Here is a 19363-nt window from a genome sequence, read left to right as displayed (position 1 = left end):
GGGTCTCGGTTGAAAGTGTCAAGTAATTTCTCGCTTTAAAAAAATAAACAGCACCTTTTATTATTTCATCTATATTTATGCTTCGTCTGAGTCCCTCATACACATAGTCAATTTTTGTTACGAGTTTCTGTATTGTTAAAAAGGCTTTTGTTATTAATCAGTGGATCTAGACTTTTTTTTTTTTTTCCGCCCAGCTGCCATTGATCTCTATTAGTGAAAGGCAATCTAGACGTCTCATAATTTTTTTTTACCTTTTGCTGTATTGGACACTTCATTCAGTTATTGGATCGGAAGTGTGTAGTTTGTGCAAATTCCTGTCTCATGCAAATTATCACCCAGCTGCCTTCGATATTATAGTAATGCTATAAAGTCTGACCGTTTCATAATTCTTTACCTTTTACTGTATTAGATACTTCATTCAGTTACTGGTGTAAAGTTTGTGTAATTCTTGTATCAAAGCCCAGTTATTCCTCCCTCATAAAAAAAAATATACTTAGTCATTTTATCGTTTTCTCTCATTTTCTGCCTTTTTTTTTTTTTATTATTTCTCTCAGTTGTGCAATAAAGGCGTCCCTCCCTCGCTTTTGCCTGACCTTCATAATAGTTTCCATATTACTCATTGCTTTCACTATACGCTCTTTTTTAGATGACGAGGGTTCGCCTCACTGCTGCCTCGCCTCACGCTTCTGTCAGTATCACACCCTCCCAGTACTGTCACCTCGCCACCGTCCACCGCTCACCAGCGTCCCCTCCCTCTTTTCCGTCCCTCCCTCCCTCTCTCCCATCACCGTCACAGCCTTCAACATCGTGTCTTGTGGGAAGGACAGCGTGACATAATTTTGGAGAAAATTTAGCATCGTAATTTCTTAAGGGATAAAGATTTTGCGCTCCGTTCAAGCTAAAAATGTCACTGGCAGTATTGGGGCGTGGCAAAGCACATCTGGTGCTTGTAAAATACACCAGGGAAAAAAAGTGCATTATTGTCGCCAGTCCATCTCTTAGTTGCCCATCCTAACTGTTCTGAAGAATGTGATATGAACACTACTGATTACAAGGGAAAAATAAGGAGAAAAAATACATACACACATACACGTTCAATTCAATGAAATCTGCCTTTTCAGTCCAATATTCCATAAAACAAATCAGTAAAATGTGGAGATTGTGACAACTGCTGGTTGTGTGTTACCGCGGCTACGGTGATGCTAATGATTCCTTACTTGGTGATATGTTGTACGCTAGCCCATATTCATAACACGGGACAAAAAAAATAAGTTTTTTTATTAGACAATTACACAATTTTACACGAGTAAAACTACTACTACTACTACTACTACTACTACTACTACTACTACTACTAGATGTGATTTACTAACGTGTATACAGAAATAGTAAGGGGTAAACTTCAGGCTCTCTCACAGGCTGGCTGGCATCTCCTCAGCCATCTGGCGACAAAGTGGGCGATGGTTTTATGATTTATTCAAAGCTATTTGATATTTTTTTTCGATGTTTGTGAGCTTAGTTTGGTACCCTACGTCACTGAAGGAAATGTATTAATGAAAGGTACATTGTTCCATGTATGTGTGGGTGGGTGGATGTGGATTGTGATAGTGTGTTTATGTCGGTATGTGTGGGTGGAAGTGGTGCTTGGGTGTGAATGTTTGGATCACTAAGTGCGAAGGTGCTTTCCAGAATCAGCTTATCGTTTATAGAATGATTATGTCAAATATGCATCATTGTTTTATTTCAAATTATGAACAGTGAAATAAATTGTTCGTTCAGGAGTTCCTTAGACGTGAAAAGTAAGAGATTTACATTTATTTGATGATGAATGAAGGACAGACGTCAACACTATTCTCATCTTGCCACTCTCTGGTCAGGACCTCGACACCTCTCTTTCAATGTTTGGCTTGCGAGGAGGTGTAAGGGTCGGTTAGTTCAGTATAAGATCCATGAAGCCTACTCTCGACTCTAGACTGAGCAAACTCTTTGTAATAACTATTTGTTGTGTCATGGATGTTTCAGCATATAAGTAAACCCGGACGATGCAGTTTATATGAGCAAGTAAATCATGCTACTTAGGAATAAATTGTATAAACAAGTAAATCATAGATACTTTGTTGTGACTGCGGAGTGTGTCAAGCAAAGCGGAAGGGAATGCTCTCCTGCACAGATTCGTGGACTCGAACGCGAAGATAAACGGCATGTCAATGCACAGCTTAGGATGTGGCCATTAACTTTGCTGTTTTTGAGGCCTCACAGTACTTACACCACGCTGTTTGTTGAGAAGTGATTGTAGCAACAACAAGGCTTAAATCTGAACCTCAACGCTGTTCCACCTACGTTACACTATAAGCACAGCACGTTATCACAAACATACATTCGTACCCTCTCTCACAACAGCAATATCACACGTTACACTTGCTTTCTCGCATTTTTTTTTTTTTTTTTTGCTGTAGATAGTGTTTTTCAAATGCCATGGTTAGTGTAGTGAAATCAAACAAAGTTTTTTGCTGTCTGTTTTCTTTTCAGATATATGCTAATTCGCGGGTACGAATATATATCGATTCACGCCATCTGCAGCAGCAGTAAGACAGATAACGTGGTGAGATGTTAGGGGATGAAGACGCTAATCTTTAATGTTTTTCCTGTTACACTTATACTAATTCGTGAAGAAAAATTTAGCTCGTGGTCTGTATTAAGGGCTAGTGTCTGTGGGTCGTCGTCTCGTCCCTCAGGGTTTCTGGCAGGCAGCGATCAATTTCTGCGTCTGCTTAAGATGCTGTTAGTTAGTGAGCGCACGTGCATCCACTGAGGAAAGCTGCGAGGCAGATGGGAGAGGCTCTTAATGTGTAGCCCCCTCTTTCACCAGCAGCAAGTATGTACGCGATGTAAACCATGGGGTTATGACCTCGCTGTCCCGGTGTGTGGCGTACGAGTGGTCTGTCTTATCTATAAATAAGATGGGTAACTATGAGCTCTGAGCTCTTTCCGTATGGGAACAGGCTGTGAGATCAGCAGACACACACACACACACACACACACACACACACACACACACACACACACACACACACACACACACACACACACACACACACACACACACACACACACACGTAGCTCATCTGATACACTAATATACTTCTACATGGTTGAAAACGAAGTTCTTCGTACTGCATTTCTTTGTAGAAATAAACGGACAGAGTCGCCGTCATTAGTTTTCAGATTCCTGTATCATCTGGTGTCCTCAGAATGACTTGCTTCCTGCCAATAGTAGGTCAAACAATGACGCATGGCAGGTCATTGTTCCTCCACGACAAAGGGAACAGAAAAAAACCTGTTTGGCCATTCGGAAAATAAACAATATTCCATCTGAATAAAAAATACGAAACAATGTATAGCGTGATTACATCGTGTTTGTCGGTAATTAATTGAATGGAACGCAGACGTATATTTCTTTTCACATTTTTTCCACTGCTTTGTTCTCTATACCATTATTGTGATGTATTTTTCCCTTCTATATTTTTCTAAGGCTCTGTGCGTTAGCTGTGCCAAGAAATATTAAGGGAAGTAATTGGGTATCGCACCACAATCCCGGACCAGATATCAAACTCGTGATGATTCCTGCACACGCAAGGAGCTGCTTCTACTTTTTTTTATTTATTTTTTTTATTGGGTTCAGAGAGAGAGAGAGAGAGAGAGAGAGAGAGAGAGAGAGAGAGAGAGAGAGAGAGGAATGTGTGTGTGTGTGTGTGTGTGTGTAATGCTCTCAGCCTCAGTCGCCTCTTCTCTCAGTGAAGCTTCGCAGACCCATACTTATGACACCTCTAATGAAACCAAATTCTGCCACTTATTCAGGGACTTGTACGGTCGAGTGTTCCTCTCAAAGTGAGTGCAATGGAAAAGATTTATTTGATTATCTTGCCCATATAGTCTGTTCTCCGATCGCCTCTCTGATATGTTATTTTCATCGGTGTCGTCCATACGTGTCGTCGTGTGTTCACTGTGGCGCAGCGGCTGGGCGAGGTAGTAAGAGCGTAACTGAAGTATTGCTGTTGGTAACCTCATAAGTTTTCGCTGAGTATGTTTCCTGGGAGTGAGACAACCTGGAACGATGGATCTGGAATAGTGATTTTTCCTTATATTCGTAGGAGCTTCACCGAAAACATTATAATGATGACCGGATGTGTCTGTTTGGTATTTATTGTTTCTGAGAAGGGAAGAGAAGTTGGACCTGTGCCCGCGTTCGTTAACATCACGTTGTTATTGTTTATGCTTCACGGAATCTTTCTCTCCGAGCTGCCATGTGGAATCTTGGAATAAGCTATTGACTGAAAATTCAGAGATTGTATTTTTATTTATTTATTTATTTATTTATCTATTTATTTATATTTTTCTGAACCTCATAGAATCATCTCTGGCGTGACCTTGGTGACACGTGGACATTAGCGCTCACTTTGTCCTTTGTTGCTTGCAGGAGGAGGAGGACAGTTGGATCAGCGGGGAGGAACTGTACACCGAGGGTAGCAGTGATGACGAGGGAGGCGTCCACGCACACGCCCATGCTCATGTGCACTCCCACTCTCAACGTCAGCCTATCCGCATCACAGCATCTCCCACACCACACACCCCCACCAAGGCGGATTCTCCTAAAAGCCCTGTTATTCAACCTTCGCTGTCCACCACACCGTCTGCAGCCTCCGAGCCCGCCGAGCAGGTAAGGCATTGCTTGAGTGGAGTCATGGGGATGAAATTTGATCAGTGCAGAGATGTATGCTTGCTTCACAGTTGATCCTTTTAACAGTTGTGGATGCAGTTACAGTAATATTAAAGGAGAGAACATCGACTTTATCTGTACGGTTTTAAGAAAGTGGCGAGAAGTGACGCTTGCCATAAGGGAAAAATAATGTTAAAAAAAGTGTAGTACTCCTTAGAGTTCTCGTGGTTCAAGGCAAAGAGTGACTCCACTAAGACGGTGTGATGGAGCAGTAGTGACCACTTTCCTTCTCTCGCCACAGACAGATCCCCACCTGACGGAAACCACCCGCCGGCTGTCTCTAATGGGGCTGGAAAAGGTTGAAAGCGTTGCCAAGACGCCCACATCCAAAGATGCTGATGAGGTAATGTTGTGCCCCAGCATGGCCCCTCCAGGCTGGCTTGTCCGGTGATTGCCTCATGGAGATGTTACCTTTGAGCTCTGTTTATTGGAGCACACACACACACACACACACACACACACACACACACACACACACACACACACACACACACACACACACACACACACACACACACACACACACACACACACACACACACACACACACATTTTGTTCTCCGTTTCTCTTTTTATTTATTGGTTTTGACTTGTGGGAAAATGTGTAAATAATACGGACGATATTGATGACATGTATCTGTAGCATGTATTTGTAGCTACTAAACTAATATTGCTAGAGGACAAAGGACAATTATTTTTTCACAGACGACAACAGAAACTGAAGCTTGAGTAGGATCTTCTGTAGATTGATTTGTGAGAACCTTGCTATGCTAGTATAGCAGTCTAGCTGCCTGTGTGTCCCGCAGGTGGAGGAGCAAGAGGAGGTGATGCTGTGGCGGCCTAAGAGAGGCTCCATCAAACTTCCTCACATCGAGCTCGATCCGCCCGCCCCGTCCCTCCTGGAGCAGGTGTCGGGCTAGGCCAACCCCACATTCCGCCTTCCGTCTTTACCCTTACTTTCTACTATGCCTTTTTTTTTTTTTTTTTTTTTTTTAATCTCTGATACATCCTCGATTATTAGATGTCTACATTACCATTATGACGCATTTCTCTATGCAGAACTTGACCTTTACTTTGATATGCATACTCTCTCTCTCTCTCTCTCTCTCTCTCTCTCTCTCTCTCTCTCTCTCTCTCTCTCTCTCTCTCTCTCAGCTGCGAACTCTGTCTTCTTAATCGTTGTCTTCTTTCTTCTTACATATTTTTACATACATACTAATCTAATTTACCTGTGCTTTTATATATATATATATATATATATATATATATATATATATATATATATATATATATATATATATATATATATATATATATATATATATATATATATATATATATACATATATATATATTATATTATATTATCAATTTTCTCCATTCGGCGACTTCAGTTGTACGAGTAGTTAAGTGAATTTAAACTGATCGTGAATTCTGTGTTTACCGTTGTCTGTGTAAAGAGATATTTTATGTAAATATTATTTGCCATTGATGTCTTGTCATTTGTTCTCTGTAGCTTGACTTGCACAGTATTTATCCTACAGTAAGCTATTTTTCGTCAAGACGCTGTAGCCTTAGTGTTTGCATTTGTGTAGAGGAACGGGAGAAAGAATGAACTGCTCGAGTCAGTGGTTCAGACAACCGAGTGAGGGTCGATGTGTTGGGTGTTTGTGGCACACAGGTTTGCAATTGCCGGCTCTGTACCGCAGCTCAGGGGAGAAGGAAGGGAAGAGGAAGGAAAAGGAAGAAGGGGAAAGAAAGGGAAGGTTTGCAGCAGGTTTGACAGTTGTCGTGTGAGCTTGATGCCGAATGATGGCAAACACACTCATGATCAAAGTATATTCCTTTGTTGAAAGACACATTAAAATGGATTTTTATATTGCCATGTTTCGCTTTTCCTGCCAGCTTTGATGTAATATGTATTAAGTGATGTGGGATATTTTCCTGACTACACGTGGCTACAAGCAGCAAATGAAGTTTAAGTAGAGGACGAGTCGCCTTGATGAGTGACGAGAGCACGGCACAGCTTCTCCTGATCAGGCCACTTCTGAACGGGTGTGATGTCCTTTCTGATGAAATCTTAGGAAGGAAACGAAGTACAAACTTGGATCAAAGGTAACTGTGATGTAGGTTCTTTTGATATTTTAAACTTGTAGCTTTAAAGACGTTTCATCCTTGCATAGTTCAGTACTTTCACTTATCCACTCGTTAACTACCAGCATAATGTCCTCCCACCTCCTAGGGATCTTTTACTTGCACGAACACCACAACATTCAGCACACTCGTGCAAGCTTACTCTTCTTGTTTTATACGCGCTCAGTCCCAGTAGTAATTGTATGTAGGTGATCAAACCTATTTAACACCTTCCTAGACAGTCTTAGAATATAATAATCCCTTTTCCAAAGACAGGTACGCACCTTTCATAGCCCTGCCATTCACGTAAACGTAAAAAATATAGTCTTTGTAACTTCGCACTGTTGCAAACTGAACGATTTCCTACCTGCTGTTTTTGTCTCCATCATAGGATATTGCTGTATACTAATTATGTAGTGATGTGAACTAGGATTCCCTCGTTTGATCTCAAAGTGGCTGGACGATTTATATAACCATGATAATTTTCAAAAGCATTAGAACAGAAAGAGGTTTGGATTAACTTGTATTCAAGAAGCTGGATTAAATTAATCACTGTCTATGACCACATTGTTGTCCACGTTTCATCCTGCGTTTAAGATACATGATAACTTTTGCAGGACTGTCGCCAAATCATTCCATAGAATACAAGCGAGTTTATATATTGCTCTGTTGTAAATTATAATAATAATCAGAGCAATTATTATTGTTTACTGAGCGTCTCATATTAAAAAAAAATGTCTACGTGCCTATTATGGGAAGGTTTTAGACATCACGTCACCGTTGCAAGGGCAAAATTCAAAGTATTATAATGAATCATAATTCCCTTTTTCTCACTATAAGGTGGTTTACCGATGTATCTGCTTTACGCCACGCTAGGACATTAGATTCGAAAGCATGAATATACAAGGGAAGTAAGAAAAATAACAAGAGATGAAGGAACCTATTTCTGGCTCGGAGGGAAAAACACTTGGTCACGCACTGCGCCATTTGAATCTCACGCGGCGGTGTGAGGGCAAGGGGCGTTGGTGGTGGTGGTGGTGACGCTGGGGGAGGCAGGGATTTGTGTTACATTGCTTTGGTCGGCACTGGTAAGTCTTGCCACACACTCTCCTAATAGTGATCAGTGCATATTCCTGGCGGTGGTGGTGGTGTGATCACATTGTTTTGGCAGGGGCGCTGGGGAAGGTGGGATTGGTGTTACATTGTTTTAGTCAACACTGGCCAGTCTTGCCACACACTCTCCCAATAGCGATCAGTGTTTGCATATTCCCGGCAGCTTCTTCCTCCATCAAGCAGCACCAGAGAGACACAGCTACTTAAGGTGAGTACAGTGTTGGTAGCCTCCTCTTGTCAGCCTCACTGCCCTCACCGGGCAGCCTCCTGTTAGCCTTACCGCCCTCACCGTAACACACTCCTCCCGCGGACTTCCTGTCAGTTTATTCGTTATTTGGGTGTTTTTTGAGGTTATTTATTATTTATTTAGGGTTTCCTCGCATCTGAGTCTGAAAATTTAGCTAAATATTGAAGGGAGATCTATGTAAACAAACAGATAGAGGTAGGGCGTCCTTATTATGAGCTTTTATCTGCTTCATCTCCTATTTATTGTAAGCCTAACACGTCACAAAGTGGAGCCACATGACGAGGCTTTCATATCCGCTAGCTAGATATATCTGCCATTGCCTCATTTAGTTACGATGGAAGAATAACAGGCAAAATAGCGGCCGTTCTCTCCACTGGCAAGGGCCGCCATGATAGCTGGCTACCTGTACCAACCTGATGGTTCCAATATTTTTTTGGTACTTTTCTTAACTTCTTTATTCTGCTCGTATAGCATGTTTTTATGGTTTATAAAAATAATTATTTACTTTAGAAGTGTTTTCGTTGCTTGTGTTGAGTTGTTTTTAATTTTGTGTTGCTTTACGAAAATGTGGGGTGTTTTTTTGGCAGTATTTTGACAAACTTGTTTTTTTAATTCACGCTCTAATTACGTCTTTTGTGTTTCTAAAAATCGCTTATGATTTAAAAGTGTTTTTTTAGTTCCTGTTGAGAGAAATAAGTGGACTTTAAAAATGGTTTATGGTCCTGTTAAAAGTTGTGATTACAACACTTTTTGTGTTATTGTCTCTCTATTTCAGCTTGTAACTAACTTTTCATTGCTTGAAAAAATAGTTCGTATGTTTTAAAGTGTTTTATCTTGTTGTTGAGTGAAAATGGGTGGACTTTTCAGTGGTTTTTAATCGTGTTTAGGTTCCAACACTTGTTTTTTACACAATTTCTGTTTTATTTGTTTACTTCTTGTTCCAGGTAACTTTTGATGGTGTAAGATGATAGTTCAGATTTTTTAAAATTTTTTACGTTCCTGAAAATTCAAATGTTGTGGACTTTTCAATGATTTAAATGGTGCCGAATATTTCAACTTTTTTTCCATAATTCATTTGGATATTTTTTAAATACTACTCAGGCTGGAGCTGTTATAATATTGTGAATATTAATAAAAGTATTTGTCAAGTCAGAATATATAAGGCATTCGAGCCTAGCTCCATTTTTTCGAGGGGTCAATTTCAAAATGAAATCCGTTACGGTACGTAAAATAGCCGTGACGTCACGGCCGCCATCATGGACCCGGGACCTTGATCGGCTCCGCTGTCTCCTCGGTAATATTTATCGTACTTTGCAGTGTTTTCCTGGTGTTTCCATGTGTTTCTAAACTCATACGTGTAGATAAGAGTAGAATGAGTAGGAAGATAAGAGAAATAGAGGAGGAAGAGAAAAGGAGAAGGAATGGAGGTGATAAAACAGGAAAATGCCAAGAAAACAATATTTAGGTTAATTTTTCCTTCTGCCCTGTCTGTCTTTGTAGCATTTGTCTTCCGTGACAGTGCTTTCAGTGTATTTGGTGTGTTTAGAGGGTGTTGGAGTGTGTCTGGAGGTGTTTACGGGGTGTTGGAGTGTGTCTGGAGGTGTTTAGCGGGTATTTGAATGTGTTTGGAGGTGTTTAGCGGGTATTTGAGTTTGTTTGGAGGTGTTTAGCGGGTATTTGAGTTTGTTTGGAGGTGTTTAGCGGGTATTTGAGTGTGTCTGGAGGTGTTTAGCGGGTATTTGAGTGTGTCTGGAGGTGTTTAGCGGATGTTGGAGTGTGGAGGTGTTTAGCGGGTATTTGAGTGTGGTGTTTAGTAGGTATTTGAGTGTGTGTGGAGGTGTTTAGCGGGTATTTGAGTGTGTCTAGAGGTGTTTAGCGGATATTTGAGTGTGTCTGGAGGTCTTTACAGGTATTTGAGTGTGTCTGGAGGTGTTTAGCGGATATTTGAGTGTGTCTGGAGGTGTTTAGCGGGTATTTGAGTGTGTCTGGAGGTGTTTAGCGAATATTTTAGTGTATGTTGACGGGATTCGGGGGTGTTTGACTGTGTTTGGAGATGTCTAAGTGTGTTTGGAGGTGTTTAGGAGGTGTCTGAGTGTGTGTGGAGGTGTTTGGCTATTGATGGGTTTTTGGGAGGTGTTTGAGTGGGTTTAGTGGTGTATAAATGTGTTAGGAGCTGTTTTAGGTGTGTTTTAGGTGTGTGTGTGTGTGTGTGTGTGTGTATATATATATATATATATATATATATATATATATATATATATATATATATATATATATATATATATATATATATATATATATATATATATATATAAAGGCCACTTCGATTTTCAGCTGCTGATGAATTGCCATCGCGTTCTAGTGAGCCAGCTGTTCAAGAGATGAGACCTACTGCGGAGTAAAATGCTTACCTGCTAATCTTCATCTTCACCGTTCAGGAATACGTTCTTTCAAGGTAAGTCCATCTCTTCCAGACAAACCCAAAACACCACTGGCGGACTGCTGTAGGCAAAAGCCTCCGTCAGCCAGTGCTAATAAATAATAAATGAGACCTACTTATGAGGTAATAAGTGAAGCAGTGATTGAAAACATTGCCTGGTTGAAAGTCTGCCTGTCAGGGACCATGTCAGGTTAAAGTTAGGTTAAGCCAGGCATAGACTAATGAATGCCCAAATTTAGCCAAATTTTACTTCCCTACCCTAGGTTAGGCCAGGCATAGACTAATGAATGCCCAAATTTAGCCAAATTTTACTTCCCTACCCTAAAATCCAGGCGTCTCATCCTTAGACTTCAATGAATGCCCAAATTTAGCCAGGTTTGACTTCTGCTACCCTAAAATCCAGGCGTCTCATCCTTAGACTTTAATGAATGCCCAAAATTAGCCAGATTTGACTTCCCCTACCCTAACATACCAGTTTCCCTTCGGGTCTCCAACTTTGGGACGATTATAAAGAATTATCATGATATAGCAATAATAATAATAATGAGAAGGAATCATTTTTTATTATACATGTTATAATCATTATGATTAGTAGTATTAGTAGCCCTGCAATAATAATAATTAGTAGATGTAGTAGTAGTAGTAGTAGTAGTAGTATTTATATTCAATTTTTTTGTGCACTGATAGAGATTAGTCAAAACTGGATGATAACATAGATACAGTTTTGTCCTAAATTTTAATACAGAATCACATAAATAAACAAGATAATATACTCAGATTCTTCACAGAATCTGCTTTCCTAATTTCTAATTTGTTACATGTTAGTGTTACCTTGATATTTCTAGTCCTTTCACTTCATAATTTTTGTTTCATGTTTTTAGAGTTTATCAGTTTAAGATGAGCTACCTCATTTCAAGATGCACAAATTTTGCAGAAAAAGCAGTCTACCACATTATTAGGTATACCCTCTTCAATTCTTGAAGCAGGTGTTTTCAAGCAATGTTTTCTTTCACAAAGAGTGTCACTATGCACTGCCTTCAATATTTCCCTCATAATTTGTAAATGAGAAAAGGAAGTCTGAAGGAGGATTCAGTTCACCTCCATCAACTAATTCTTTCTATGTGCGTTACATCTAGCTATGTCATATGTGAGGATATTTCAAAGCAATTTTTTTTTTTGCTATGTAGCTGCACATTTAGCGAAGTGATTCTTCCTCTATCACTGCATCAATCCCCGTTTGCTGCATCCCTTGATATTCATCCACTCTATAAGGCATACAATCTTGTTCATTTTGAAAATCAAATTCCAAGTCCTTGAGCATGACACTTGGAAGATGTTCTTCACTGCCAGATTATATTCATCTTAATGCTCTCTCTCTCTCTCTCTCTCTCTCTCTCTCTCTCTCTCTCTCTCTCTCTCTCTCTCTCTCTCTCTCTCTCTCTCTCTCTCTCTCTCTCTCTCTCTCTCTCTCTCTCTCTCTCTCTCTCTCTCTCTCTCTCTCTCTCTCTCTCTCTCTCTCTCTCTCTTCCTCCCTCTCTCTCTCTCTCTCTCTCTCTCTCTCTCTCTCTCTCTCTCTCTCTCTCTCTCTCTCTCTCTCTCTCTCTCTCTCTCTCTCTCTCTCTCTCTCTCTCTCTCTCTCTCTCTCTCTCTCTCTCTCTCTCTCTCTCTCTCTCAGGTCTAAGTATAGTATATATCTGTCAGTATATACATTCATCTGCCCTGTGTTTTTTTAATACTGTGGTAGGAAAAGTGAAGGTAATGCATCATCTTTTAGTGGTCTGTAATTGTTTCCTCAGTTAATTTCAAGAAGACTTGATTCTATATTTTCCTTCATATCACTTTCAGTAAAATGAATAGAGGAAATCACTGCATTTTGGATTGATTTTGTCTGCTCGTTGACAGGCATTTTTCCACAGCCTTTGTCTTTCTTCAGTTTTAAGAAAGTGGAAGAATCTAAGGTTTTCTAATGTTTTTGCATTTTTTTGTTGTTGGAACATCCAAACACAGAACAGTTGTTCAGCAAAGCGATACTGTACTCACCACTATGACTGACAAACTAAGACTGATAATGTAAATACCCTCCTCAACTGACTGCAGGCCAGATGAGCTTGGCTGAGGTTAAAATCCTGGCTGGGGCCAAGTGAAGAGGGGTGCACATGATATTACCTCACTCGTTGACCCCACCCCACAGCTGCACGGTGGCATACCTGTCCGGCTGGATCTTGATTGGGCGAGGCTATCAACCAGGAGTTCAGTTGGTCAGGAGAGAGGCATCAGGAACATGAGTGCTGTCGTCAGGAGACGTTGCTACAAGTACCACCACCTCTTCCTATCTTTGGGGAAATAGTAAGGCATAGATGAGACAGTTGACTGAAACACCTGAATCACCTGAAGACATCACTACCACTGTCACCTTCTTTGGTTTCTGTAAGTACTCCAGAGCAACTGTACTGCCTTACACTTAAAATTTTAAGAGACCCAGGATAAATTGGCCTAAGAGTCTTTCACTGGGCATCAGACCCTTGACCTGGAGGACAAAGTACAGTGTCTTAGATGTTGAATGGGAGCTTAGCAATCACCAGGTTCTGAGATAATTTTAGCCTTTGTACTGGTCAATACACAACAGGTGAGTAATCTTGTAATACTTTTTTTATACTGTTTATTCTTGTTTTTCTCCATATTGCATTCATCCAATCCTAGATTCTGCTTGTCTTGTCAGGTATAGTGGTTCTTTAAGTTACTGTCAACTTTTAGGGTCTTACCAGCTTAGATGTGAGCCAGTCATTGGTCTGATCCATATACTGTATGGTGATGGACTGTTCAGTTTAAAATGTTTATCAGTCAGTGATAGACTGTTGTAATTTTATTTTATTCTATAAGATATACATACATACCATGACTCTCCGTAAAACCTGATCTGTTTACCATGTCTCCTCACATAACAAGTCTTGTTATAGCTTCTGAAACTGTGAAAACTTGTACCTCCTTATTTTTCAGTTTTGATCCTGAACTCTGCTGAAATGTCTACTTGCTGCACAGCTTGTCTGAATCCTCATGGATGAGCAGCAGTAACATTTATGGACAGTACTGAGGATATGGCATCATATGAAGAAGCCAGCATTTTTCATAGGTCAGTACACAAGATTCTTGTTATTAGTCAAAAAGCCCTTGGAAATTTTTAATTCATTTTTAACAAAAGCTAAATTATCTACATATTCTCCATTCAGCTCAATGCACTTTCAAAGGTTGTGTTTTCACATGTTACTACTCTTTGTAATATTCAATTGAAAATGACAAAAATGGCAGTCTTGTTGATCATCTTAGTCTGATGGATAATGTGTCAGATTTATTTACTATTGACTTCTAAAGTTGCATTCAGACCATGTTGACATGCACCACATCTGCTACTGCTCCATATAACTTTTCTATTTATGTCCTTGATCAACGTTACCCTACTTCCTTTTTAATTCTTGACACTTGTTTTCATAATTTCAAAATTTCTCTCTCTCTCTCTCTCTCTCTCTCTCTCTCTCTCTCTCTCTCTCTCTCTCTCTCTCTCTCTCTCTCTCTCTCTCTCTCTCTCTCTCTCTCTCTCTCTCTCTCTCTCTCTCTCTCTCTCTCTCTCTCTCTCTCTCTCTCTCTCTCTTGCAGTACATACATACAGGACCATACATATATTGCTATTCTCACCTTTCCAGCTGTCCATACTATTCTCTCCACCAATGTGTTTCTTCTTTTATTAAAATTATATGTGCACTCAACCTATATACACTCAACCTCAGCAACTTCAGACAATTTGAGGGGGTACTGGTCTGATATTACTGTCTGTCCATTGTTGCTGTTGTTTGGGGAGATAGTAATGTTCCATAAGTACATACTGTGTGAATAAATATAATAAAACACTATTTTGCACAGATGTATCCATAAAGCACTAATACAGATCAATAAGTAAGATATGAAAGTAATAATGCTTTACTAATAAATTTAGAGTAATAGTAATAACGGTAATAATGAGAGAGAGAGAGAGAGAGAGAGAGAGAGAGAGAGAGAGAGAGAGAGAGAGAGAGAGAGAGAGAGAGATTAGAACAGGGAAAAATTGCCCCTTGTAAACCAGTCTTTAAGGTGGGTTTACAGTTTTACTCTGGGCTAGGTACATGAGAAGGGTTGATTTTTTAGAAACTTACAGGAAATTTCAGCAGGAATTATTTCATGAGAAGTGTGAATTATGTATTGTACAGAACTGCATATTATCATATTCTTGTACACACTACAGATATTTTTCATCTTACAGTATGCTAAATCAATCATTGTACTTATATGATATAATTATCATATGCCTGAGAACGCTGAGTGAGGCTAGTGAGCCTGCAAGATGGGTGGAGTCTGCTGTTGCCATAACCCCATGCTGTGTTGCCAGACTCAATTCAGCAATTTTTAATCAGGCCACATTCTTCAAGTCGCCATAAAGGTCCAATGCTTCCAAAATCAGGGGCCAGCAGAACTGGCATTACAGGTGTTTAACTCATAGATCAGTGTGGCAGGGTAAATCAAAGAGTAGATGTACAGCATTTGGATTTATTTATGAAAGCCAGAATCTACACGTCCAGCTAAGATGCCATAAGAGCGCGCCCTCTCATATAAACAAACAAACAAAAGACGCGCTATTTGTAAAGTGCAGCTCGGTCACAACTTAAACATCATTAACATACTCCCTCTCTTTTAAACATAACTCAAAAAAAAATTTTCTCATGAGTAGCAACAAAAAAAACTTAACAAGAAATAAATGTTCCTACCATCTTATTTCACAACCATTGCAGTCAACTGGTATTTGTTTACAACTTTAAAGATAAGTTTTCAAAAACTCTAACTATTCTCAAAGGATTTACTCCCTCTTTGTCAGTACATCAAGGAACTATGCTTTTGAATCAACCCAAAATATCTTTTGACTCAACTATTGATTAATTTCCCTGAAACTGACCAATCCACACTTCTCATTTAAACCACACACACTTTACTTCCCTGTTTTGAAACTGAGTGAAATTTCACTCATGATCTCATAGAGGATGAAACTTGTGATACTGGACCTTGTGGGTTACCAGTATCCTTTCTGGTTTGAGTTCTCTGACATAGTGGACCTCCACTCTCCTGCCTCTTGCACAATCCACGTGGTCATGCCAGTGGCCCCAAACCTTTCAACAGACACAGTGAGTGGACATAAGGGACATAAACACAGGCCAGCATTCAAGGAGAGTGACTCACAAGACCCTGATTGAGAGTGACATGCTTACCTTACTTTGTTTCACTACCATGTCCCTCCTCATATTTCCTCTTGGATTTATAACTGCCTCTGTTTCATTTCTCTTGCTCCTGACTTTTTCTTCTTTGTCTTCTTTTTCACTCTGATGCTTCAGCTTGTCAAGCAGTGCAGTTTTTCCTTGTTGAATGTCTCTTCTGAAACTGTATGGCTTCTGAACATGCATTTCATGGATTCTTATAATATTTGAACCATATTTCAAAATTACTGTTTTTCCATCTTGACCAATAACTTTAGCTGGTCCTTTTCACTCCTTTTGTTCTTCTTTCTTAAAATAGACCTGTTCTCCATTTTCAGGTGTTCTACCAGTGGCTCTTACTTTGTGTCTAAGTGCTCGTCATATTTTTTCAGATGTTTCAGTGGCAATGAAGACTTTCCTTACTGAGTGACTGGCATTGAGATGTTTAACAACCATCTCACTAGAAGTTATACCTTCCAATGCAGGAAGTTCATCACTCAAGGTACATGGCAGGTCAGGATTCCTTCCAAACACAAGCTGATACGGGCTGAAGCCTCCTACCATTTGAAGACCATTTTTTGCATTGACTGGCCATGCTAGAGCCACTTTCAAAGATAATTCTGGTTGCTCTGTTATTATTTTTGTCACCATTTCATCAATGACTGCATGATTGCACTCATGTATGTCATTACTAAAGGGGGAATATGCTGCTCTGTGCATAACTTAAATGTTCATGTTCTCATACATTTTTAAGAATGTAATGTTGGCAGACTCCCCACCATTGTCACACAAAAACTTCACAGGGGCTTCCAAACCAGTTCTCAACCATGTCACCATAATTTTCTTCACTGTCTCCTTTATTTTTTTGCCACATATGACTTTGAGAACATTGTTGCCATGTCTACCATACGCAGAAAATATATTTCTCCTTTCTTGTACTCTTTAGGTCTACAGCAACAATTTCATTGAACTCCTTTGCCATGTTCATACTTACTATTGGTCTTTTTGGTGTTTTCTTTTCAACATATCTCACAACTTCTTGACACTTCTTCAGCATACACAAATCGCATTTTGTCTTCAACACCTGCATCCTTCAACAACTGAGTCAGTCTCTTACATGTGGGATGAACAAATTGCTGGTACAGTTTTTCAATCTTTTGCTTTTTCTTTTTCATTATTACCCAAGGATAGCAGTATTTCTTCTGTTTTCCTCCATGTTTCTTTCTCATCCCTTAGTGGAAGACAATGTTATGAGGAAGTGCATCTCAATTTCACCTTTTTTTCCATGTATTTCTGCAATATAATTTTCAAAGTCTAACTTCATCTGTGCCCTCTTCATTAGTTTCTTGCAGAAGAGCAGGGGAAGAGAGCAATTCATCATATCACATGTTATATATGCTCTCTCACCTATAATGTTCACTGGAAATTTCACCTTACTCAGTACATGTTACCATCACCAAATTTAAATGTCGTTTCATTCTCTGTCTTCTGTTCTCATTTTTTCCTCTTCCAACAAAGTCTGTATGTATGATTTTAACCAGGCAACACCACAGACAGTAGAACTTAAGGCTGTGTCCAGAATAGCATAACTAATAGACTCTGTCATTACATTACAGGACTCTCAACAGCAGCATATGACTCGGCTTCTTTGTGTACCTCCTCACTTGCATTGTTCACATAAACATTGTTTGGACATGCCGGAGACATGTGATACTCTGATCCATATACATAACCCTTTCTAGTATTACCATATTAGTCAACAGTTTTTTTTGTCTATATTTGTCACTTTTTGCTAAATTCCCTCTTCCTCTACTTCCTCTGAATCTTGCTCATCCTCTCCGAGTAACAATATTCACTTTCCCTATACTGAACATAATTCAAACTTTACTACCACTGCATGAGTCTCACACTACTCCCTGACACTGAATCCAATGACAACACTTCCTTATTCCCCCCAAAATTTCTTGAGGGCTTGCTGCATGGAATCAAACATCTTTTCTAGTTCACAAAAAGACACTGCTGTCAACACTGTTTGTCTTTAATATTTAGCCCACCCACCACTGTCCAGTAACTTAAATGCTAAAATGCATTTAGGTATAACCACCTTGTACTTAATAAGAACTGCATTAATTTTCTCTTCACAAATTCCAAAATGTATTTCTCCATAGTGCCTTCCTTTTCTTTCCTGAAGTTATTAAACTTTGTCCATGCTTCATACACCACTGATATCTTGTCCTTCTCATACCACTTGTCCAAATGTTGCAGCAGTGTGTAATGTGTATGTGTAACTTGCAGCTGTAGAGGTGGTAAGAGGAGAGGCACTTGATAAGAAAGGACAAGTTGCTCTCCAAGTAAGCATAATAAAAACTGACAGTTGTTGTCAAAGTATTGTGGCAAGAATTCTGGTGTTGCCATATAGTAGTAGTAGGAGTGATTTTCCTACATGGCTTTTCCACAGTGAATACAGTGGCAAAATAATGGGCATGCATGTTGGTGACACACGACCCACTGTGGTCACGCCTCATGGCGCTGACTGCACATCAATACATAATTTCTGTCATTCTTATATTAAGGTTATTTAGGTTTGTAAACTATTTCTTTTCAGCATCCAGTTTGTTTTATATTACAATCCTACATGTCTGGGAGAAAGCTGAAATATTGTATTTTTTATTTCTAAAATGAAACAAAGTAGCTGTCTCATCTTATCCCACTTTCAGATGTCAGTATAGATCAATAATACTGAATCTTTTACAGGATGATCCAGGGAGAAATGAGCCTCTCGAGTCTTCTGAGTCAGTGCATCATCTTACAGCACGCACTGAGCAGCACTTTGACCTCCAGCCTGAATTCTTTCTCCTGTAATGTAAAATGTAAATTTTGATGTAGTAGTACTTGAAATTAGTGTTTGTGGTGGTAGTAGTAACACTAATGATGATGGTTCCAAATCATAACATCCATTTTAATTACACTATCAAATAACATTACTTCCACATGTGTCTCACCAAGAAAGTATGTCACCCCACAATCCTCTTTCTGTTCAGTCTGTCTTTCATACCACAGGTAATGCCATGGTCACCACCCTCATATCTTCTTACCTGACTACTTACTCTTCCTAATCTCTACTGGAGATTAACATCTTTCTGCATTATTGTATGATTATTATGTATGTTTGTAAATAATTTAATTTCATTTCAACATCTGTTCATTGTTGCTACCTTATCACATGTTAAAGAAAAAGCCAGCTGGAATATTATTTTTATTTGGTTGTTCCACTTGAAAAGTAATGTCAGTATACATCATTAATGATTTTTTTTTTGCAGGGTGATGCTGGGAGAAATTAACCTGTTGAGTCTTCTGGGTCAGTGCATCACCTGATAACG

General features: G+C 39.5%; 1 protein-coding gene and 2 long non-coding RNA genes across 7 annotated transcripts in view; 2 read left to right on the top strand and 1 right to left on the bottom strand.

Moving 5' to 3' along the window:
* Window positions 1-6656, top strand: part of LOC135103156 (uncharacterized) — a 64669-nt gene extending 58013 nt beyond the window's left edge. For all 4 annotated transcript variants that reach the window (XM_064009237.1, XM_064009234.1, XM_064009235.1 and 1 more), the window contains 3 exons: window positions 4478-4717; window positions 5019-5120; window positions 5584-6656. In XM_064009237.1, coding sequence (XP_063865307.1) covers window positions 4478-4717; window positions 5019-5120; window positions 5584-5697 — 456 coding nt within the window. In that variant the 3' untranslated portion in view covers window positions 5698-6656. The remainder of the gene's footprint in view (window positions 1-4477; window positions 4718-5018; window positions 5121-5583) is intronic.
* A 242-nt stretch (window positions 6657-6898) lies between these two features.
* LOC135103158 (uncharacterized) overlaps window positions 6899-19363 on the top strand; it is a 15343-nt gene continuing 2878 nt past the window's right edge. The window contains exons 1-7 of one of the 2 annotated variants that reach the window (XR_010269937.1): window positions 6899-8231; window positions 10605-10725; window positions 12902-13137; window positions 13708-13840; window positions 16376-16485; window positions 18738-18853; window positions 19304-19363. The exon at window positions 19304-19363 is cut by the window's right edge and continues 41 nt beyond it. This is a non-coding gene — a long non-coding RNA (uncharacterized LOC135103158). Of the gene's footprint in view, window positions 8232-8272; window positions 9565-10604; window positions 10726-12901; window positions 13138-13707; window positions 13841-16375; window positions 16486-18737; window positions 18854-19303 lie in introns of those variants that run through there. The other variant, XR_010269938.1, reaches the window with a different exon arrangement.
* LOC135103159 (uncharacterized) overlaps window positions 19227-19363 on the bottom strand; it is a 153418-nt gene continuing 153281 nt past the window's right edge. Inside the window, exon 6 of the long non-coding RNA XR_010269940.1 lies at window positions 19227-19363. This exon is cut by the window's right edge and continues 39 nt beyond it. This is a non-coding gene — a long non-coding RNA (uncharacterized LOC135103159).

Source organism: Scylla paramamosain, chromosome 8 (assembly GCF_035594125.1).
Source record: "Scylla paramamosain isolate STU-SP2022 chromosome 8, ASM3559412v1, whole genome shotgun sequence".
Classification (NCBI taxonomy): domain Eukaryota; kingdom Metazoa; phylum Arthropoda; class Malacostraca; order Decapoda; family Portunidae; genus Scylla; species Scylla paramamosain.
The sequence above is the reverse complement of the archived record's forward strand: the minus strand, read 5'-3'. Positions and strand labels throughout refer to the sequence as shown.